Below are 22,594 nucleotides of genomic sequence, written 5' to 3'. Positions count from 1 at the left end.
CAGAGCTGGGAGCTTCTAATCCAAGCCTCTCCATGCTCATCTTTTACAGTGTCTGCTGGACGCAAACCCATTAGAAACCATACTTATAACAAATGAGAATGAGCAGAAGCAGGCAAGCTCCTCCAGCCCCCCCCAGTGAGAGCCAGGACTCCTGGCCCCCGAATGTCTTGGGAGGCTCACCCCAACTCTGACTTTTACTTACAAGGAAAACAACCTTCCAGCCCAGATGGAGGAAGTCCGACCATTTCCCAGACATCTGCTGTGTCCGTAGCCAGGCGCTCAGCCAATGTGGGACAGGCTAGAGATGGAAGCCAAGCGCTGGCGGGTGACCGTAGAGAGGACATAGAACAGTATGACAGAGAAAGAACACCAAATCTGGACTCAGGAACATGGGGGAAAATCCTAGCTCCACCGGCTCCCCTTGTGCAAGTCACTGCCCTACTTTGGGACTCAGTCTTCCCATCTGCAAAATGAAGGCATTGGATTAAACTCCACATTAGGTTGGTTTGTTTTTTGAGCCTGGGTGTCTCCCTCCCACCCTGGCTGGAATGGCTATTCGAGGGCCTAATCCTATCACAGATTCCTTTAGTCTGCTCTAATTCTGACCTGGGCCTGGTTTTACAAGCAGAGCCCTAGGTCTGGAGTCAGGAAGACCTGGGTTCTAATCCTGCCTCAGATGACTACGAGCTGTGTGACCCTGTAAAATGGGGATAACAATAGCACCTACCTCACCATATTGGTGTGAGAATCAAAGGGGATAACACTTCACACAGTGCCTAGCATGTATGTGGTAGGTGCTCAATAAATGCCGTCCCCTTCCCTCAGATACTTACTAGTTTTGTGGCCCGAGACAAACCACTGAAATGCTATCTGCCTCCATTTCCTCATCTGTAAAATGGGGACAAAAATAATAATACCTACCTGGGTCACAGGTATCAGAGAGGACATTTGTAAAGCAGTTTGCAAATCTGAAAGTGCTTGGCACACAGTAAGCGCCTAATCATTGTCTCATTAGAGAAGAGGGCTATGACACATAAAGAAATGATCCCTGGACCAGGGAGGAGGCGTTCAGTGTAGACAGTTATAACCGGACGAAAACAGAGCAATTAATAGGGTTGGAGTCAGGAAGCCCCGAGTTCAAATCCTGCTCCTACAGCGGCTGTGACCCTAGGCAGGTGACTGAAGCCCTCTGAGCCTCGACCTCCTCATCTGTCAAATGGAGGATACAACACTTCCTCTGTATGCCTAACAGGGCTTTTGTGAGCACAAAGTGAGACCGGCAGGGACCACGCTAAGCCAAGTCAGCCAGAGGCAGAGCGCCTGCGCGGTGGGGCAGCGGCGCCAATCCCCGGGTGGACGCCAGGGGGCGCCGCGCGCATGCTCTATAGCGGGAGACTACAACAGTTTCTTCCAGTCCCAACCCCCCCTCAACTTCGGGCCGGCTCCTAGATGCACGCATGCGCACTTCCAACGTGGGAGGCCTCTCTAGCCACTCATTCTACTCGCCTGCTCGGCTTCAGTGGTGGTGGAGGGGGTGGGGGTTGGTTTCCTCCAAGATGGCGGCGCAGAGGAGGAGCCTGCTGCAGAGTGTGAGGAAGCCACCCGCGGACCGGCGCCGTCCGGCCCCGGGGCTGGGGGCCGGGATGGGCTGGGCCAGGGGGGAGGGAGAAGCCGTTTCGCTTCAGCCAAGGCGGGAGGACGCTCTTTAGCCCGGCCTGACCAGGCTCCCCCCACCTCCCCTTCTCATCCCATCCCCGTCGCCGCGCCCCCTCCCCTTGCCTATGGACAACGCCCCTCCCCCTCGCCTGGCGCGTGCGCGCTGGGGCCTCCGGCTTACCTCGCGCCACTCTGGAGCGGTCTCGCGCGCCCCCTTTTGGGGGGCCGGGAGGAGGAACTTTCGCACGCAGGCGCACTGCTCAGCTATGGGAGGGGCGGGCCTCGCGCGCCGATGGCGTTCTGGTCTCGCGGGGCTGGCCTCCGGGATGCGTGCGTCTCACGGTGACGGGGATGGGAAGGACGACAAGTGGTGCGTAGATTGCCCCTCCCTCTCACACCCGGTGGCGCATGCGCCTTGTGCTGTAGCGGCTAGAGGAAGCCCACGTGCTCCTTGCTGTGTTAGGGGAGGCAGAGTCAGGGGGTCTGGGGGAAGAGGGACGGGAGGAGATGGAGTGGAAACTCTTCGAGGGCAGGGCCTGTTTCCTACGGTCTTGGCATCCTCCCGAGCTTAGCACAGCCTCTGACACTTGGAATTTAGCTCTAGAGATGGACATCTAGTGGTGTCAAAATCAAAAAGAAAGGGATCCCCGGAGCGACCTAGAAAACCACAAATTAACGTTACCACCATTGTGTCCTGTTTTTATTTTGTTAAACGTTTCCCTAGTTATATCGTAATCTGGTGCCCACTCCGGAGTGTGTGCAAGTGCATGTGGGCTGTGTGTTTTACACTCCTAATCAAGTCCCACCCCCTTCTTTTACAGAAGAGGAAACTGAGGCCAGGGAGGTCTTAAGTGACCTGCCCAAAGTCATAGAGATAGTGATCACGAATGGCGAGGCCTTCTGACACCAACCCAACGTTCTGTTCACAGTCCCCTGATCAGGATGGAGGGGATCCTAGACCTGGAGCTGGAAAAGACTAATTTAGAGACCATCTAGTTTAACCCCCTTAATTCTCCAGAAGAGGTAACTGAGGTCTGGAAAGGGGACATGACCTGTCAAATGTCACCTAAATGATGAACATCAAAAGTAGGATTCAAACTCAGGTCCACTGACTCTTCCATGGTGTCACGCTGCCTCTTCTTCTTCTTTTTTTGGTGAGGCAATTGGGGTTAAATGACTTGCCCAGGGTCACACAGCTAGTGAGTATCATGTGTCTGAGGCTGGATTTGAACTCAGGGCCTCCTAATTCCAAGACCAGTGCTCTATCCACTGCACCACCAAGCTTCCCCATATGCTGCCTCTTCTAACTAGTGAGGTACAACCTGTCTTGCTAGTCACTAAGAACAGTAGAGCCCAGTACATTTTAAGAGGCAGCATATTATATAGTCAGCCTCAGAGCCTGGATGACCCAGCTTCAAGTTTGCTCTGACACATACAGGTTGTGTAGTCCTGGGCAAGCCACCAGATCTCTCAGACCCTTGAGTTGCAAGATGTGCTTTCATAGAGGGAGATCAGGGAGATCAAAGATCAGATCTCTTTAGTGAGAGAAAAAATGAAGCTTGTGTGTAAAAGGGTTCACAGGGAGAAAATGTTAATGGAAACTCCACCCTACTGAATCAAACCTGGCATAAAGAAGAAACTGAGTTTCTGAAGTTCAGCATTTGTCAGATGAGGATCTGTCTTCATGTCAGGGTGCTTGCTAAAAATTTTAAAAAACAAGCAGCAAGGATGAGGGGGAAAATGCCGTTGTTTTATAGGAGCCTCTAGAAGGGACCTTAAGTGCCAACTAGTCCATCAGTTCTCAACCTTTTTTCTCTCAGGACCTCTTTGTGCTCTTAAAAATTATTGAGGACTCCCCAAAGTTTTCGCTTGTGTGGATTATATCTATTGATATTTATCATATTAGAAATTTAAACTGATAACATTTAAAAATATTTATTAATTCATTTAATAATAGATTTACTACACATTGACATAAAAGCATTTTTGTGAAAAATAACTTTTCCAAAACAAAAAAATTTAGTGGGAAAAATGGCATAGTTTTATCTTTTTGCATATTTCTTTAACATCTGGCTTCATAGAAGACAATTAGATTCTCCTGTCTGCTTCTGCATTCGATCTATTGAAATAGGTTGTTTTGGTTGAAGTAGATAAAGAAGATCAGCCTCACATGGAGATGTAGCTGGAAAAGGGAGGAGTTTTTGAAGAGCTCTTTTAGATTGCTGTGATGTTCTTTGAGATTACACCAGAACTCCACAATTGGTAGTTGCAATGTGGCTGCTGAAACCAGATGAATGAACTTTCCACCCTGTGTTACATTAACATCCCTTGGTCCACCTTGTGCTTTGAATGACTCTTTTACTCATGAATGAGTTTGTAAACTCATGAATTGGTCATTTGGACAACATTGGCTTTCCGACCTGTCAGTCTTCCAGATGTTGTCACATTTTATTGTACAATATCCCAAGATCAGATTTGTTAAATTCACCACCTGTCTCATCTGAAGCCTCTAAGTACTGGGAAGGTGTCAAACTCATGGTGACAGATTCAAATTTTCCAAAATTCCAATTTTTGCTTGAAAGCTCAAATTTTATCATTGGCAACAAATTCTGTCATTTGTTTTCCTTGAAGTGACAGGTTTGTTTCATTCATTTTTGAGAAAATGTCTGCCAAATGCCCAAGTCTGAATAACCATACATTGTGGGTCTTTCTTTCAAGTGATACAGGAAAAAGTGATCTTTGCTCACCCAGCTGCACAAGTGCTTTTCTTGTGCCACTGACCTGGGGTGTGCTGCTTACATGGGGTATTCCTGCTCCTGATCCTATTCAGAGGTCCAGATTTGATAAGATTAATGGTGTTTATTGCCCCATCAAGGATATTCCTAGGTGAAACTGGCTGGTTTTCTACTGGGAATTCGAGGTCTGGCTCACTTGGTGTCATTGCCACCATTTGTGCCACGATACTGCTGTTGTACCCGCTGGGGCCTTCTGCGTAGTAGTACGGATGTCAGCACAGCTGCACCAGGATAAACCAGGAGATTTCACAGAAATTCTTCAACACTTTGGGTGTTTCAGCACCATTGTGCTTGTGGCAAACATTCACCCAGAATGTCTTCTTTTGTGGTCAAGTGATCCTGAGACTGGATGAATCCATGCAAAGCAGCAAGTCCAGCCACCTGTCGACCCGTCTGTTTGTAAGGCGGAAGTCCAGTCCCGCAGAGGAGATGTTTGCTCATTCATGTTTGCGGCTCAATCTTCGATTCTCAGATCATGCAGCCTCTGGAAGACTCCACTCTACACGTGTGAGAGAATGAGAATAAAAAAGGCAAATGAAGTCTTATTATTGTGAAACAGTCCAGCCTCATGGACCCCCTGAAAGCATCTTGTGGATCCCCTGGGGGCCTCAGACTGCATTGTGAGAACTGTTGGTCTTGTAGGCCAACCCTTTGTTCTGCAGACAAAGAAACAGGCCCAAGGAGGTTCATTGATTGCACAGAGTTACAGAGTTAGAGGAGGTGGGATTTGAACCTGGGCCCCCTGACTCCAGGCGGCACGCTTTTGCTCTATCTCTATGTACTCAGCCATTGGGAATGTATGAGGAAAAAGTGGAAACCAAATAAATGTTCAGTTGTTCCGTTGAAGTGACGTTCTTATGGTCACCTAGCGGACCCATGTTTGATATAAATGGCCTTGGCCAAATCACTTTCTCTCTCTGGGCCTTCGTGTTCTGCTGGATGATCTCTAAGGGCCCTTCCAGCCCTAAATCTGTGGTCCTTTATGGCAGGACCCTCTGGGTGTGACTGTGTGTGTGTATCCCTCTTTGGAGGAAACTTTTCAGTGCTTGGGGTGAGCAGAAGGTGCTACCTGAAAGTGGGCAGGAGAACAAACATGATATTGTTGGGGGTTGGGGGTGCTAGGTGAAGGCATCACCAGCAGAGTCTGGGCCTTTTATGAGCCAGTCTCTGCTATTACCTGTTGATAATACTTTAATATTTCGGGAAGTCCCAGGTTCTTCCTCCTCTGATGTAGATTGCAGCTTCTATCTGATCTTCAGGAGTTGGCATGGCCGAAAAGAATTTATCACCTGCATCACAGAATCATAGGCTGAAGGTTGGAAAAAGCCTTACAGCCTTTCTATTCGCAGACAAGGAAGCTTTGTCCCTGGTAGGTGGTCTAGGCTTACCCAAGGTCACAAAGGTGGTAAGAGGCGGAACTAGGATTTGGGCCTTGGGCCACAGACTCCATGTTTAGCGCTCTTTCCGCTATGCCTTTTTTTTTTTTTTAGTAGAAAGTGTATTGGCCTTAAGATTTTATTTTTTCCCAATTACATGTAAAAACAATTTTTTAACATTCATTTTTTAAAAATTTGAGTTCCAAATTCCTTCCCTTCCTCCCTTCACTCCCCACTCATTGAGAAGGCAAGCAATTTGATACAGGTTGTACATGTGCAGTCATGCAGAACATTTCCATATTAGTCATGTCGTGAAAGAAAATGTAGACTGAGAAAAAAAGAAGAAACAAAACAAGAAAAATAAAGTAAAAAAGAGTTGGCTTCACTTTGCTTTCAGACTCCATCAGTTCTTTCTGTGGAGGTAGAAAGCAATTTTCCCATTAGTCCTTTGGGATTGTCTTGGATCAGGGTATTGCTGAGAAGAGCTAAGTCATTCACAGCTGATCACCATACGGTATGGCTGCTGTTGTGTATAGTGACCTCCTGGTTCTGCTCACTCCATTTTGCATCAGTTTATGTACATCTTCCCAGGTTTTTCTGAAACTCTCCTCCTCATCATTTCTTATAGCACGACAGTATTCCGTCACAATCGTATGCCATAGCTTGTTCAGCCATTCCCCACTTGATGGGCATCCCCTTGATTTCCAGTTCTTTGCCACCATGAAAGGAGCTGCTGTAAATATTTTTAGACAAATAGGTCCTTTTCCTTTTCCTTTGATCTCTTTGGGATACAGACCTAGAAGTGCTATTGCTGGGTCAAAGGGTATGCACAATTTTATAGCCCTTTGAGCATAGCTCTAGCTTGCTCCCCAGAATGGTTGGATCAGTTCACAACTCCACCAGTGGTGCTTTTTAGTATGCCTCTTGGTCAGCCTTGAGGGCAGCACCAGACTTGTACTCTCTAGGATCATGGGAATTAAAGCCAAATCTCACTGCTCTTGTGCTCCATGGTCACACACGAGTGACTCCTTGACAGGGCTGTGATAAAGGAGATTCTTTTGGAGGTAGGGATTGGCTAGGAGACCTCTGAGGCCTCTTCTAGCTCTGAGATTCCTTGGAGCACTTAGCCCAGGGTGTTCTCCATCTCATAATTGGATAACTTCATGGCAGGAAGGCCTCCCTGGAGGATATTGATGATCGTGGTCGTTGTCTCCCTGTGAGGGAGGTGCAGGGGCAGGCCCATGTGGACAGGAAGGTGGGAAGTGGATGAGAGACGATGTGTTCCCAGTGGCGGTGTATTTACTAATTGGCAGGGCCAGATCTCAGTTCCAGCTCTTGGGCTGCTCAGGCCAGGGTCTGCTGTATACACTGACGTCTAAAAGACTATAGGAAAGTCATGAATAGCTGTGGTGTAGCAGGAAGGGACAGGAGTCGGTAGGCCCAAGGCCTGGGTCTCCTGCTCCTAACATGTGTGACCTTCAGCAAGGCCCTTCTCCTCTCTGGGCCTTAATTTCCTCACCTCTAAAATGTAGGGTTCAACGAGATGGTCTTTGTGGCCTTAAATCTTCTGATTCCACAGAGTTGGAAATTATCATTTAAAAGGAATGGTTATGTAAACTGGCATGATCATACCGGCTGAGAGACTCTGCCAGGCAGGAGGCTGGAGGCAGGGTAGTTTAGGGGACCAAGACTGAGAGCTGATTTCCGTACCCAGCTTCTGGCCTAACAGTCTGTGAGGCAAGTCTTGCATTACCCTCTCTGAGGCTCCCGTTTCTTCATATATGAAATGAGGACAGTCTCTTCTGCTTGATGGGCTTGTTACCAAGTCCAAAGGAGTTGATGGGTATGAAAGAACTTTCAGAACTGACCAGTGCCATACGAATGCCAAGATTTCAGGGACCACCTGTTTTCAACTCCACGGAGGATGGAAGAAGACAGAAAGCAGAGTTTACTCACACTGGGACGTGCTCGTGAGGGCAGCCGTGGTATCCTCTCTGGCCATTTCCCTGTGTGAGAGAGTTTATGTATAGTCTTCCCTAAAGGTGTGAGGATTGATGAGACAACCTCACCCACATTTCTGCCAAGTCCTAGTTGTGAGGAGGCATCAGTGCCAGAGCTCTCCTCTCTTCTAGGTACACTGGAAGTAGCCTAAATGCATCCTAGGTGTTTTTGGAGGAATCTTCAGAATTTTGGTTAGGAGGTGGTGAGATAGGAGTGAGAGAAAGGGACATTTAGGGAGACAAGGACAGCAGGAAGAAGTGCAGTTCTGTAAAGCTGCTAGCCTGGAGCTCTCTCTGTGCCGATGCCAGCCTTTCATCTTGGGTTCACCTTTATACTTTTCTTCCTCCATCCCACGGCTGTCTCTGTGAATTTGGGGTGTTTTTACCAACATCCATGTTTTTTGAACTCGATGTTCAAGGTGTCGGTTGACTTTTGAGCCACATGTTCCCAGCCTCTGTGCCGTTAAAGAGTGTGAGATGACCCTTCGAGCTGGTGTTTGTGGGCATCTTGGGTTTCACAGAGGTGCTGAAATTGTCAGTGAATCTGTTTTGTACATTGTGCTGTGTGATGGCCTCCTCTGGCGCCTCCTGGTGGCTCTGGTCAGAGAGCGCACTCTGGGCCGTGGGGCCCCATTTGGACGTGGGCACGGGATTTGCAAGTCTAGTAGGAGTAGAACCCTCCCAGCTAGGAAAGCAGGGCTCCTTGAAAAATTGCAGTTAATGGAGATGTATTTAGGTAAGATGCTTCTAAAGCAGACATTTGAAAAATCAATCATCATTCCAAAGTCATATAATGAAACAGGAAGCTGCTTCACAGTGGTAATCACAGCTCAGATTTCAATGTGAAATCTCCATTTTCCTTGTGCAGTTGGGTTTTACAAATGAGAAAACGAAGACCAAAGAGGCAAAATTGACTCATCCACAGCTGGAGAGCCGGCAGGTGTCAGAGTCCGGGCTTCAGCAGCTCAGGGCTTCTGACTTCATCACTGTTGGCCCGGCCTTGTAGGCAGAGAGTGCTCAGTTAGTGTTTGTGGAACCGTTCCCTTTCTTGGCCTGTTTTCTATGCTTAAAACATGACTACTTTTTAAGCAAGCTTATGTGTATTTACACTATCTCAAACCCATGTGTGACAAGGCTATGATTAGTACAGAGACTCATCATCTCTTTACACATTGGGAAGCACACACACATTGGTTTGTAGTCAGGATGTGAGGATATTTTGTAGCCATGTGGGCTGGGGTGAAGTGGTGGGTTTGTGTGAATACATATGTAGAAAATACAAGAGCTTTCCCAAAAGTATTAAGAAATTTGAGAAAGGGGAGAAAAAGACAACAGCCACTTTGTAGCCTGTGGCAGCTATAATAAAATAAGAACGTCTGGATAATCTTTCTCAGTTCCATCCGGCTTTTATCCACGTGCTTCAGGGAAACTGCACTGCCCTCTGTCCCTGGGACATGACAGGGACATGTCATACATGTAATTTCTCAGAACATTCGTCCTACTCCCAGACCGGTCATCACCTGGGGAGGCAACTTCTGTGGAGAAAGAGCCAGCCATCCCCATCCACTGTCACATACACAGGAGAGGCGAGCCGGCCTCACTGAACCATCAGGGCCCCATGAGGGAGAGACAGGAGGCAGCAGGGGTCAGGCTACTACCCCTACCACCCTGACCATCATCCCCCATCAGACCCTGATGGCGACAGTCCAGGAGCCTGTGCCCACGAGTCTTGGAAACAGCCATACTATGAGCCCAGGACCCTTGGCCACCATCCTGGAAAGCTAACCCCGGGGATGGGCAGCCTGGCGCACACTTCTTTCCTGCAGGGTCTGCGCCCACAGCTCCAGAAGACCCAGAAAGGAGAGTTCTTATCAACAGAGTCCTTGGCCCTGGCCAACGGTCCAGCCTCAGAAAATGATACGATGTCATCATTGGCAATGACATTAAAGACAAGGCATGACCATCTGCTTTGCCTCGGCACCCTGAGGACCATGGGACGTGCCTTCCCCATGTGTATCACCTCCATTAGAATGTGAGCTCTTTGATAGCAGAGACAGTCTGACTTCTCTGTTTGTATTCCCCGTACTTTGCACAGAGTAAGTGTCTGATAAATGTTTTATACTTATGCCCATTTGCCCAAAATATGCACATTTTCCCCTCCTTCCCTCTTTTTCTGGCTTTTCAAATCCTCCTCCTCCTTTCAGGCCCAGATCAAATGCTAACTATCCTTGTGTGAAGACTTCTCTGATTCTCTCAGTTGGGTGGATTTTTCCTTCCCATGATCCTACATAACACTGTATACCTTGCATCCTCTTACACTCTATTCTGATCTGTAGATATTATGTTACATTCCCTATTTGCATACATGTCGTGTCCCCCTGACTAGAGAGAGAAGCTTCTTGAAGGCAGGAAGCCTGTCTTCTCTTGCGTCTCCTTCAGTACTTAGGATAGCGCAGGCCATCAGTCCAGAGGTGGGGAACCTGAAGCACTCTCAATGTAAGGATTTGTTCTGTGAAATAGAGGGCCACAGGTGGCCTGGAGCTTCGCAGGTTCCCCGCCCTGTTTGGTGTTTGTTAAGCAGCTAGCCTGAGGGCCAGGGATGAGGCCCAGATCATTTCATTTGATCATCTCGTTAGATCCCAGGGATTTAATTAATTTAATTTAATTACTATGCTCTTAATTCTCAGATCTCCCTTTCCCGACCCGTCTCTCTGCTGACCTCCAATCTCTCATCTCCAACTGCCTTTGGATGTCCAGTAGACATCTTAAACTTACTGTATACAAAACTAAACTCATTCTCTTTCCCACCCTCCTCCCTCCTATCTTCCCACTTACCGTACAGGACCACACCATCCACCCAGTTCCGCAGGCCCACACCCCAGGAGTCATCTTGGATTCCTCCCATCTCTCACTCCCTATATCCAAGCTGTTGCTAAGGCCTGTCGACTTCATCTCTGCAGCATCTCTCAAATTTGCCCCTTTCTCTCTTCTGACGCTGTCCCCACCCTAGTGCAGACCCTCATCACCTCACACCTGGATTATTGTAATAGCTGCTGGGGAGGGGAGGTGTCTGCCTGCCTCAGGTCTCTCCTCCAGATTTTCCTAAAGTTCAGATCTGATCATGACACCTTGCCCCCCCCCCACATACACTTATAATAAATTTCAGTGGTTCCCTATCACCTCCTGGATCGAATACAAAATGCTATTTGGCATTCAGAGCCTTTCCTAACCTCTCTCCCCGCCAACCTTTCCAGTCTTCTTACACTTTACTCCCGACACGTACTTTCTGCTCCAGTGACACTGGCCTCCTGGTGTTCCATCTCTTGGCTCCTGGCCTTTTCTTTGGCTGTCCTCCATGCCAGGAACACCCTCCCTCCTCTCTGGCTTCATTTAAGTGCCAACTAAAATCCCACCTCCTACAGAAAGCCTTCCCCAAGTCCTCTTAATTCTAGTGCCTTCCCTCCTTAATTCCATCCTGCTTGTCCTGTCTAGAGCTTGTTTGTATGTGTTTGCTTGCTTGACGTCTCCCCCTTTAGATTGTAAGCTCTCTAAGGGCAGGGACTGTCTTTAACCTCTTTTTGTATCCCAAGCATGCTAAGGCACAGTGCCTGGCACGTGGGAGGGAGACCCTTCGCAAATGTTTACTGATTGTTTAACTTGAGAGATTTTTAATCATTTTCAGTCAAACTTCTAAAGGTTGAACGTTTTACTTTGTATGCTTTGTTTTGTTTTTGTTTCAATTACTATGTTTTCCTAACACACCTATTGCCATAAAACCCTGGCCCAGAGTTCAGTATTTGTACTGAGACCTTTCTGGTGAGTGTGTTTATAGTCTTTACAAAGCATCCCTCTGTGTCGTCTGTTCGTCCAACAGTCATCATTCTGGAGCTGGAAGAAGGGACGGTAGGGGAGGGTTGTGTTGGGAAGAGGAAGACCAGGCTGGGTCGTGGAAGAAAGAGGGGGCGTACCTCCTATCTTTCTCGTCTTTCCCTAGGAGCAGCAGCCAAGTTGGACCGACGACCTGCCTCTGTGCCAGCTCTCCGGGGTTGGCTCTGCTCCAAATCGTACCTACTCTGCTGATGGCAAGGGCACCGAGACCCATCCACTGGAGGATAACTGGCTCAAGTTTAGGTGAGAGGCTCGGGGCTGCTGCCCTGCACTGGGAGGGAGGCTCCCAAGCAGAAGAATGAACCCATCTCAGAGTTTCCTGTGAGTGTAGGAGTCAGCCCAGTGACTTACTGACATGGGCCATCCATAGGACCCCAGCATGGTGAGTCACTGCCCTGTGGGCTCAGGGACTTAGCCTAGTGTAGCTGCCTCCTACCGGAGCATGCTTTCATTGCATAAGGGGGATATATCAGGGCTGATCGTGAGGGCAGGAACAGGACCGAGGAGCACAGGGTCATAGGATGTGCAGCTCAAAGGGACCTGTGCCGGCATCAAATAGAATCCCCTCATTTACAGAGAAGGAGACTGAGGCTCCAAGAGGGGAAAGGAATTAACCAAGATTACATTGCTAGTAAGTAGCTGAGCCAAGCTGCAGCCACAGGTCTTCTGGTTCTAAACCCAGTTCTCTTCTCCGTGCCCCATGTGATGGCTGACGTTGTAGAGAGTGTCTCCCTGGCTGGTCTCCTCCAGCCACTGCACTGATTTCCCTCCCCCATGCTGGGTGGGCATACCGGCCTAAACCTTGCCTTCCTTTCCAATAGGAGTGAGAACAACTGCTTCCTCTACGGAGTCTTCAATGGCTTCGACGGCAACCGAGCAGCCAACTTTGTGGGCCAGAGGCTGTCCGCGGAGCTGCTGCTGGGCCAGCTGAGCGCCGACCACAGCGAGGCCGACGTGAGGCGGGTGCTCCTCCAGGTAATGCCTGCAGGGGAGGGGAGACCCCGGCCCCCCTGGGGCCAGCCCGGGGATGGAGCTGGGAGAGAAGGCCTTTGCTGATCTCAACAACGCAGCTTTCCCTGGCCCTGTATTGTTACAGACTGCCTGCCAGTGTTGGAAGGGACCCGGAGGTCACCTGTTGTCACCCTTCCTGTCCCCTAGTGCTCCCCCTTCCCCCCACACTGCTGTCTTCCCCCACCAACTCCTTCCCTCCTCTCTCAGGCGCGGAGGCAGCCCTTCTTGCCAAGGCAAACCCCCCTCCATGGACCCTTGGTCTCATCCCCTCCTGTCCTCATCAGCAGACTGCCCCCACACATCCCAGCTCTCTCCTCTTCAAACTCTCCCAGTCCAGCGGCTCCTTTCCTGCTTCCTCCGAGCAGCCTTGCAGCTGAGGGCTTCAGGAAAGGCGTCCTCTAGAAGGTGGTCCTTGGTCCCTTCTCTCCTAGAAGAAAGGGAGTGCTTCTGGGAAGTTCCAGGGTGGGGGGCATCCGTTGGGGAATAGTTGAACAGAGGATTGCACGTGGATGGATGGAATGAAATATTACTGCGCCCGAGAAAGGATGAAGGAGATCGGTTCAGGGAAACCTGAGAAGACTTGCATGAATTAGGGTAGTCAGGTCAGTCTGGCAACGGTCAGCAAGGACACTCCAGGCCCTGAGCAAGGGCTGGAGATACAGAGGGAGGTGACGACAGCCCCTGCCCTCAGGCAGCTCGGGGAGACAAGTGAAAGTAGCAACAGGCTTGTAAAGTAGACTTCAACAGAAGGCATTAGCCATCCCTGCAGAGGGTGGATTCGACCTGCGTCTGAGGGTGCCAGTAGCCTGCGAAGAGGAGGTGAGCCTCCTAAGCACTGGTGGGCTGACGTTTTATCTGGTGTTTGAAGACCAGTGGTGATGGAGGGCTCGCTGCCTGATCTAGCTGTCCTTTCTACTTTGGGAAGAATTTTCATCCCTAAAGAGTTTTTCCTCACTTTGGGCCAAAAAATGCCTCTCTCAGCGTCCCCCGAGCTCCCCGTTCTGCCTGTCCCTCCAGAGCCCGGAAGAACAGTGTCTCCCTCTTCCACAAAGCCATCCTCCGGGCACGTGAAGCTGCATCTGCTCTTGTCCCTGCAAGCTTGGTCTTCTCCAAGCCCAGCATTGCCAGCTCTTCCAAGCAATCCTCGCATGGCCTGTCCTCTAGCGCCCTTAGCCAGAGATCCTGGGGGTCCCCTTCTGGTCACAGATGGCCATCTGACCCTGAGCTCACAGCACTTTCCCCACAATAGCCACCCCATGAGATACAAGTGTGCTGATAGCCCTCTTCTGGGGGAGGAGACGGGAGCCAGGCTTGGCCAGTCGCCCAGCTGGCAGGCTGTGGAGGGGGCAGTGGGGCAGCAGCATCCTCTTCTGTGCCATGCTGTCTTTACAAGGATAGGCATGGGGTTGGAGGAGGGCCATGACCCCGTTCAGGGGCACCGCTGTCATCACACAGCACACATGTACTGTGCCCCTGGGTGGTTGGGCTGACACAGCCCTTTCCCGGCCCAGGGCAGATGGGCGCACTCATTGTTTTTAGGATTGTGACTTTCTAGGCCTGGACTTCATTAGGTTCCTCATCCTTATAATACCCCTGAAGAGTTAATCATGCTGTTATCTAATGAAAGAATTTGGGAAATCAGATTAGTGAGTGCTTTCTCCTGTCCTTTGCCCTCCAGGCTTTTGATGTGGTGGAGAGGAGTTTTCTGGAGTCCATTGATGATGGTTTAGCCGAGAAGGCAAGCCTCCAATCCCAGCTGCCAGAGGTAACAGCTTCTCCTACCCACTCTCCCACCTCCCCAGTGAGGATGAGCCTGGGGTTCTGACCGAATCAAGGAGTTCTCTCTCCCTTGGTCCCCTGTTGGTCCCACACTAGTCTGCTGTTTCCCATCAGGTCACCGGCCTAGCCCGGTGAGACTACAAAGCGTGACAGGTTGGTTTGGCTTTTAGCATCATAGGGGGCCTTAGAGATCATCTGGCTCAGCTGTGTCATTTTACAGAGGGAGAAACTGAAGCCCAGAGAAGCAGAGGGCCTCGCTTGAGTTCACACAAGTGTTAGAGAGCGGAGCTAAGATTCAGCTTGTCCTTTCCTGTCTCCCACATGGTTTCTCTTAGTGATCCTTGAAAGGCTCTGGGTCTGCAGCCAGGGATCCCACCTAGGGCAGCCAGGAAACCACTTTGTGCTACAGTGCTGACCTCAGGCCTCAGGCCCAACTTCTCATCACCCCCTGTGAAGTCTCTGTTCAGCGATCCTGAAGAACTGGTGGGATGATTGGGTTTGTCTTGGGCCGTCTGGGCTCTCTCTGTGTTACAGGGGGTCCCTCAGCACCAGCTGCCATCTCAGTACCAGAAGATCCTGGAGAGGCTGAAGGTGTTGGAGAGAGAGATCTCTGGTGGCGCGATGGCCGTGGTGGCGGTCATTCTCAACAACAGGCTCTATATCGCCAACGTTGGTAAGTCTCCACCTGGTGGGGTGGGGGGAGTGAGAACATAAACCTGGGAATTCTGAGGGTCAGAAGTCAGGCCGATTTGCTGGGGAGTCATCGTGCCTCAGACTCGGCGTCTGTTGAGGTCATTTGTGGGCGTGCTCCTGAGGAATTGCCCCTTGTGAGGTCTGGGCTCTTCCCAGAAGAGGCCAGTTACAATCACTCTCGCTCTCTGGGAAAGTCGGGGGGCTCCTTTGGTTGGAGAGCTGGGGGCTGCGGGCTTGGGACACTGCATTGACCATTCCCAGAAGAAGGGGATAGGCATATTAAGGCATGACCAATAGAAAAGTAAAAGACGTCAATGTGGCTTTTTTTATTTAAAGAAAGAATGGTGGAAGGTTAGATTTTTGGTCTTCTCTCTTGGGGTGGGTCTGGAGACAGTCCTCTCCCGAGTGACGTGAATGGTGTTTGCCCGATTTTTTTTCTGTTTTCACACAATAGTTGTGTATTGAGATGCCTGCCTTCTCTCTCCACTGCTCTTCTCTTTCTCTCTCCATCCTTTCTGTTTAATCATTCTCCTTTCGGATCCTCCACTCCCCTTCCATAGCTGGCTGCTGACCGACTCTTTTGGTCCCAGGTACAAACCGAGCACTACTCTGCAAGGCCACCGGAGACGGGCTGCAGGTGACTCAGCTGAACGCCGACCACACCACCGAGAACGAGGATGAGCTCTTTCGTCTGTCCCAGCTGGGTACATGCCCTCTGCCCTCCCCGGGGCAGCTGTCCTGGGCACCAGGGTGACAGTGGGCAGCAGAGAACCTGGCAGAGTGCGTGGAGATGGTCTTGGATGGCTGGTGGTGCCAGTGCTCCTCACTGGGTTACTCTAAGTGGGATGTGCATTGGGGATGATAATGGACTCACTTTTCTGGCAAATCCGGTTGGGGCCCCTGCGAGGCTGGGGCTCTACCCCTTCCCCATGGCAGTCTCAGTGGGGACCCATTGCTACATCTTTATCTCAGGATGTCTTTTCTGCTCTTCCTTATGAATGATTAGAGCATCAGTTGCCAAACCTTTTGGTCCCAGGACCTTGTTATACTCTTAAAAATTATCAAGGAGTGGGGCAGCTAGGTGGTGCAGTGGATAGAGCACCGGCCCTGAAGTCAGGAGGAGCTGAGTTCAAATTCGGCCTCAGACACTTGATACTTACTAGCTGTGTGACCCTGGACCTAGCCAAGAGAAAAATTATCAAGGGCCCCAAAGATACTTTGTTTAGATGGGTTACATCTATCAGTTTAGAAACTAAAACATCTTAGTATTGTGAAAATAGCTTTGACCTCACAGGAACCCCTCAGCGCCCCGATCACATTGGAGAACTTCTGGATTAGAGGAATTAATGGGCTTTTTTTTTCACCCCTGGCAGGTCTGGATGCAGGGAAAATCAAGCAAGTGGGGACCATTGGTGGCCAGGAGAGTACCCGTCGTATTGGGGATTACAAGGTCAAATACAGCTACAGTGACATCGAATTACTCAGGTAGGAAGTTCTGCCTCTGACCAGTCTCTGCATTGCATGGCCGCAGGGCATTGATTCTGGCCCAGTGTGGGCAGGGCCTCCAGGCCATGCTGTCCAAGGACTGGCCGAGGCCGTGGGCCGATGACCCTGAGGATGCAGACCAGAGTGGCCCTGGAGGCAGTACCGGGCCTGTTGGGGGGGGGGGGGGCCCAGGAAGGCCTTGGAGCAGCGAGCGCTGCCCCAGAGTGGAGTGAGCTGCCTCCCGTGGGTAGAAGCGGGGTGTGCAGGGGCCCTCCGAGGGCAGCTCTGTGAAGTCTGGGACTCTGCCTCTGGCCTCCTCAATCCTTCAGCTTGTGTCACGGCCCTTACCAGCTTCATCTCCTCTTCCTCCCCTCCTCCCACTTCCTTCCTTTACTTTTGTTTGGGGGATGACTGGCGTGAAAGCCGATGAAATGACTTCTCAGAACTAAGAATTCCCCCGGCTCTCTCCCACAGTGCTGCCAAGTCGAAGCCAATCATCGCGGAGCCAGAAATCCATGGAGGGCAGCCCCTGGAGGGCGTGACTGGCTTCCTGGTGCTGATGTCAGAGGGGCTTTACAAAGCTCTGGAGGCGGCCCACGGGCCAGGGCAGGCCAATCAGGTGAGCCCTCCCCTGACTGCAGCCCCAGGGGTGCTCTGTGCGTGGTGAGGGGTGTCCAGCCTGGAGCCTGGCAGAGCTGCTTCAGGGTGGTGCCAGGCCAGTGCTGAATGACCCGAGTGACCTTAAGCCAGCTTGGCTGAGCTGCTGGGTCCCTTGGTGGCCTGCAGAGAAAAGTGGGAGTGGTGTTTGAAAAAGCAGGCCAGCAGGGCCCGTTCTTAGGATCATCCGTGTTCTCTGTGGCCAGCCCCCATCCCTGGGCTGGTCTTACAAAGTGGAACCCACAGTTGTGGGGGAAAGCAGGGGCGCCAAGTAACAGGCTCTTCCTGGGCCTGAAATGGGAAGTAACATGAACTCAGAGATCAAAGACAGAGCACAGGCAGGAGGGGCTCAACCTTTGTCTCTGAACACCAGTGAGAGGCGGGCTGGGGTGCTACGGGTATGTCCCCTCTCCCAGCCTCGACTTGCTCATCTGTAGAAGGGTCTAATACTACTCCTGCTTCCTACTTTATGGGGACTCTTGTAAGGGACTCACTGTCCACCGTACCCAGATGCCTGAAGAGGAGCAGGCTGCCCCAGCACCAGGCCCCAGGGCGGTGGCTCTGTGTGAGACCTGGAGAGTTGCCTGGGGCACTCAGAGAGGAGGGCAGCCAGCCAGGACCCCTCCAGTAGGCCAGCCTGCGTCTATCACGTTGTTCATCTGAATGGGTGGGAGTCTCGTGGGGTCAGGGCACCTACGTTGTTTTCCTAGTCCCATGGGTCTTTAAGCAGATAACGTGTGTATGTGTGTGCATGCGTGCCTGTGTGTGTGTGTGTGTGTGTGTGTGTGTCTCTTGTTTTCCCAGCTATGAAATGTAAACACAAAGTCTCACCTGCAGAGTAATAACCCTCAGTCTCTGAAGTGCTTCTGTTATCTCGGATTATTACATGGGTCTGGGCAGGTGTTGTGATCCCCATTACTGATAAGGAAACTGAAGCCCTGGCAGCTGGGCTTCTTTATCTGGGGTCACAGGAGCCTCCGGGCACAAGGCAGGGCCCCTTCTCATTTTAAGAAGAGCAAATGGTTAACAAAGCATTTACCATTTTATGGTGAGGCTGGGGTGGGGTGGGGGGTGCCTAGCCCCCATCGGGGTCCTTACGGCCCTTAGCGGGGAGAAGGACTGGGCCATTGTGCTCCCAGAGTGCCTTCCATCGTCCCCTGTCTGAGGCTTCTCCCTATCAGGTTACAAGGAGTTGTTTAGAAGGATGAGGTGGTGGTGGTGATAGCTAACATTTATAGAGAGTTTACTAAGAACCCGCACCATGCTAAGTGCCTTCCAATTACAATTTTATTTAATCCTCACAACAAGCCTGGAGGTACGTGCTATTATTATTCCCATTTTACAGAAATGAAAAACTGAGGTTAAATGACTTGCCTGGGGTCACACAGCTAGTAAGTGTCTGAGGTCAGATTTGAACTTGGGTCCTCTTGACTCCAGGGGCTGGGCTGCCTAGCTGTGAATACCACTTAGGGTATTCAGCCGAGCTGGGAGTGGCCCCTCCCCCAGCTGGCCAGCCTTGACCTGGGGGCTCTTCTCCCCCATTGGAGGGGACAGCTAGTCATGGCTCTGCTTTGGCCTGGGTCTCCTCATGCTTCTTTCCAGGAGATCGCGGCGATGATTGACACGGAGTTTGCCAAGCAGACCTCCCTAGATGCGGTGGCCCAGGCCGTGGTAGACCGGGTGAAACGTATCCACGGGGACACCTTTGCCAGCGGTGGGGAACGTTCGGCGTTCTGCCCCCGGCACGAGGACATGACCCTGCTGGTGAGGAACTTTGGGTACTCACTGGGCGAGATGAGCCAGCCCACCCTGACCCCAGCCCAAGGTACGCCTGCCGGTGGTGCCCAGCAGAGGCCCATGCCCGATGGAGATGCAGGATTCCCTCCCTGTCCGTGTTCGGGCTTCCTCGGCTCCAGGCCCGGCCCCCTCGGGTCTCCCGAGCCCAAGGTCTGAGCTCTTGCCCCTGCCCCGTGAAGCCTGGCGTGTTGATCTCGTTTTGGGAACCCGTCCGTTGATTTTCTGATAGACAGGCTGGTAGCATCTCAAGAGGTTCACGTTACTTCTCTGACTCTCGTCCTGAGACTTTGAAACGAGGGCCAGGGTTAGTGGCACCACGGGCACCTCCACTGGGGCGGGGGAGCCCTTCTCAGCCCATTTCACAGATGGGGTCACTGGCGTGCATTTGTGTGGGCCTTTGGGTGCTGACCTCCTGGGACCCTCCCCACCACCCTGAGGGTGCTCAGGAGGGGGCCCAGCTAGTCAGCATCTGAGTTCTTCCCGACTCCCTGTGGTGCCCCCAGTGGGGCCTCCCCCAGCCCACCCCTCGTAGAACCTTCTGGACCCTCACCCGCGTTTGTCCGCGCACCTCCTCAGAGCGGTCTGGCCCTCTCTGCCCCCGTGCTGGGGGCGCAGGTCATCCGCTCTCCCTCCTCCTTCTCCTCACGTGGCCTGCTTGCCTTCTCTGCTCCGCGTCTCTGTTGTTCCTTGTCCAGCTCAGGCCCTCTCAGGAGTGTTCAGTGTCCATTTTCGGAGGCGGGCACGCGTTCCATGCCTCACTCAGGGGTGGGAGGCCGTCTTGGAGTTCCTTGCTAACCGGGGAATTGCTTGCATTTTTACCCGTCTCTATGACAGCCTTGCAGTTGTCTGCCTTCATGTAGTGGGAGAGCTCAGGGCCAGCCGCGTAGGGGTGCCTCTCTGGTCCTCAGCGTCTCAGCCAGTAAAATGGGGACACTGTCAGCTTAAATGTGCACCTTGTAAAATCATCGTAAGAATCCTAAGACGCTTGAGGAGGAACCTCTTGAAAACCAGCTCTTGGGGCCTCCTGACTTTCGTTTAGTGGCTCCGAGGTCCCCAGAGCATTGTAGGGCAGCTGGGGCTCTGCTCTAGGCCTCTGTCCTCCTTGCCTCATGTTCTTGGCGGGTCCAGCACAGTGGTGGGTGTGAAGCACCCTAGGAGCGCTGAGTGTGGCTGCGAGGGTTGGGGGGCTCCGGATGCTGGGGGCACATGGGGTTACCAGCCGGGTCCTTTCCAATGCAGCCATCTCAGTGGCTGCTTCTGATGGCGGAGGGGACCATCAGAGTGGGTCAGATGGAGATGGGGCACGGGGGCGGGGGCGCGCTTCCCCATCAGCGTCCCCGGGTGGTCACCTCTCAGGGCTGTAAGGGCCCTGACCCTGGGGCTTGAGAGTGGGGGAGTGGATGCAGGACAGACGGAAGAGGGGGCTGGGCAGAGATAGCCCTGCCCGGAGGCCCGGGCTCAGCCTCCGGGCGTCTTTGTTCTAGGAGGACGCGTGTATCCCGTCTCGGTGCCTTACTCCGGTGCCCAGAGCACCAGCAAGACCAGTGTGACGCTGTCCCTAGTCATGCCCTCCCAGGGACAGATGGTCAACGGTGCCCACAGCGCTTCCACCCTGGATGAGGTGACGCCTACCCTAACAAAGTAAGTGCTAGCCCATGTCCAGGCCCTTCCCGGTCTCGGAGGAAGCCTCCTCCTGTCCCTGGCCGCTGCTCTGGCCTGAGCCCTCTCCTCCCAGGGCCGGACCACCGCAGGCAGAGCGTTCGGGAGTCGAGCGAAGGCTTGGCCCGGGCTCACGACGCACGGCACAGCCTTAGACAGTGTTTTTTCCTAATTTTCCGTGACTCTTTTCTGCCCGTGGTCCCACGATAGAGGGACTGTGCTTGTAGGCAGTGGTCCGGGCTTGATCTGGGGCCTGCTGGCTAATCTGCTGCTGTGGAATCTGGGGCCCTGGCTTGGTGGCGACAGCTCTGAGCTTGGATAAGCAGTCGCTGAGCAAGCCTGGGGCTGGGGCAGGGGCCCCTCACAACGCAGACCTGTCCAACAGGTTTCTTTCAGCCCAGCTTCCCGCGCAGCATGGAATGTATATTCAGATGCTCAGGCCAGGCCGGCTGCCCGGTCGCTTTCCACATTCCAATCCCTTACTGAATAATAGAGATGTGGGGATGGCGGCCTCTGCCAAACTCGCTCACGGTGGGATGCCGCCATTGAAAAGGACATCTGGGGGGGGAGTGGCCAGGCTTCCCTCCCCCTGTTCTTCTGTGTCCCCAGGGCGTGGGGGTGCCTCAGAACAGGGCTCCCAGCCCCTCCTGGGGTCCCGATCCCCTCTGACTGGGTGGTCTCTTGGGTGGTCCCGGGATTGTCTGCCGTCAAAGAAGGTAGAATGTGGTGGGAAGAGCATTTAGATGGGTGAGGAAACCTGACTTCTCTAGGAGAGGTCCATCAGTTCCGCCATTTTGGTTCCCACCTCCCACTTCCCTTCCTCTGTGAGGTTGCAGATGCTTGGAATTCCTTTAGGGAGGACCCTGGGAAAGCATCAGACCACTTCGTCCCAGCCAGGAGGCTTGGCTTCTGCGTGCTACGGAAGGCCCGCGTTGGGAAAACGGGTTCATCCCTTGTCCTTGTTGTCTTTTGCAGCCAAAGCCCGACCATGACCCTCCAGTCCACCAACACTCACACCCAGAGCAGCAGCTCCAGCTCTGACGGGGGTCTCTTCCGAACCCGCCCCTCCCACTCCCTGCAGCCCGATGAGGACGGTCGGGTGGAGCCCTATGTAGACTTTGCAGAGTTTTACCGTCTCTGGAATATGGACCACGGGGAGCAGGGGGCCCTTCCAGTGTCTTAGTGCCGAAGAGCGCAGCTCCAGGAAGGGAAGACTGCCGGGGTATGTCCGCCTGGGGCCCGCTGTCAGGCCCTCCGTCCCCAAGGCTTGGGCCTGTCCCTCATGAGGCAGTGGCCCTCAAGTGCCATGGATGAGCTCTGCAGGGAGACTGGACATTGGGAGCAAATAGCCGCCCTCCTGCCTGGCATTTCTGGGGACCACCGCCTGTCTGTCTCCCAATAAACGTAACTTGTACCGTCTCCTGCCTCAGGCCTGTGTGGGCTTGCCTCCGCCCCCCAGGAGGTGCCATTGTCCCCTGTTCTCCACGGAGCTCCCCTCTGAGCAGCTCCCGCCTCCCTGGCCCTTTGCCTCCTCAGCCTCGCCCCCTTGGGGTGCCCTTCCTCAGTCCCTCTCTTGGTTCTCATTTGAAAGAGGGGAGCCCAACATGCCTATATTTGTATCCCCACAAAGCAGACTCCAGCCAGATCCCTGCCAGGCCCTGGGGGGTCAGCCTGCCTGCGGTCAGTCTTCACTTGCTGGGGCAGGTGCTGGCATGCCAGTTGGGCCAGGGAGGTGGGCACGTTTCCATCCAGCCCTGGAGCACTGAGAGGGGAGGCTGGGATGCCGGCAAGAAGGGGC

At 52.5% G+C, this 22,594-nt stretch overlaps 1 protein-coding gene across 1 annotated transcript; it reads left to right on the top strand.

The window, feature by feature from the left end:
* The first annotated feature begins 1,543 nt into the window (after positions 1–1,543).
* On the top strand, positions 1,544–22,215 carry TAB1 (TGF-beta activated kinase 1 (MAP3K7) binding protein 1). Its single transcript, XM_027873534.1, has 11 exons — positions 1,544–1,589; positions 11,822–11,958; positions 12,537–12,690; positions 14,405–14,491; positions 15,040–15,178; positions 15,789–15,902; positions 16,572–16,683; positions 17,158–17,302; positions 18,943–19,165; positions 20,622–20,778; positions 21,772–22,215. The coding sequence occupies exons 1-11, from the start codon at positions 1,557–1,559 to the stop codon at positions 21,977–21,979; spliced, it is 1,509 nt and encodes a 502-aa protein (XP_027729335.1). The 5' UTR covers positions 1,544–1,556; the 3' UTR covers positions 21,980–22,215.
* Positions 22,216–22,594: the final 379 nt, after the last annotated feature.

Source organism: Vombatus ursinus, unplaced genomic scaffold (genome assembly GCF_900497805.2).
Source record: "Vombatus ursinus unplaced genomic scaffold, bare-nosed wombat genome assembly UNPS02003292.1, whole genome shotgun sequence".
NCBI classification, from domain to species: domain Eukaryota; kingdom Metazoa; phylum Chordata; class Mammalia; order Diprotodontia; family Vombatidae; genus Vombatus; species Vombatus ursinus.
The sequence above is the reverse complement of the archived record's forward strand: the minus strand, read 5'-3'. Positions and strand labels throughout refer to the sequence as shown.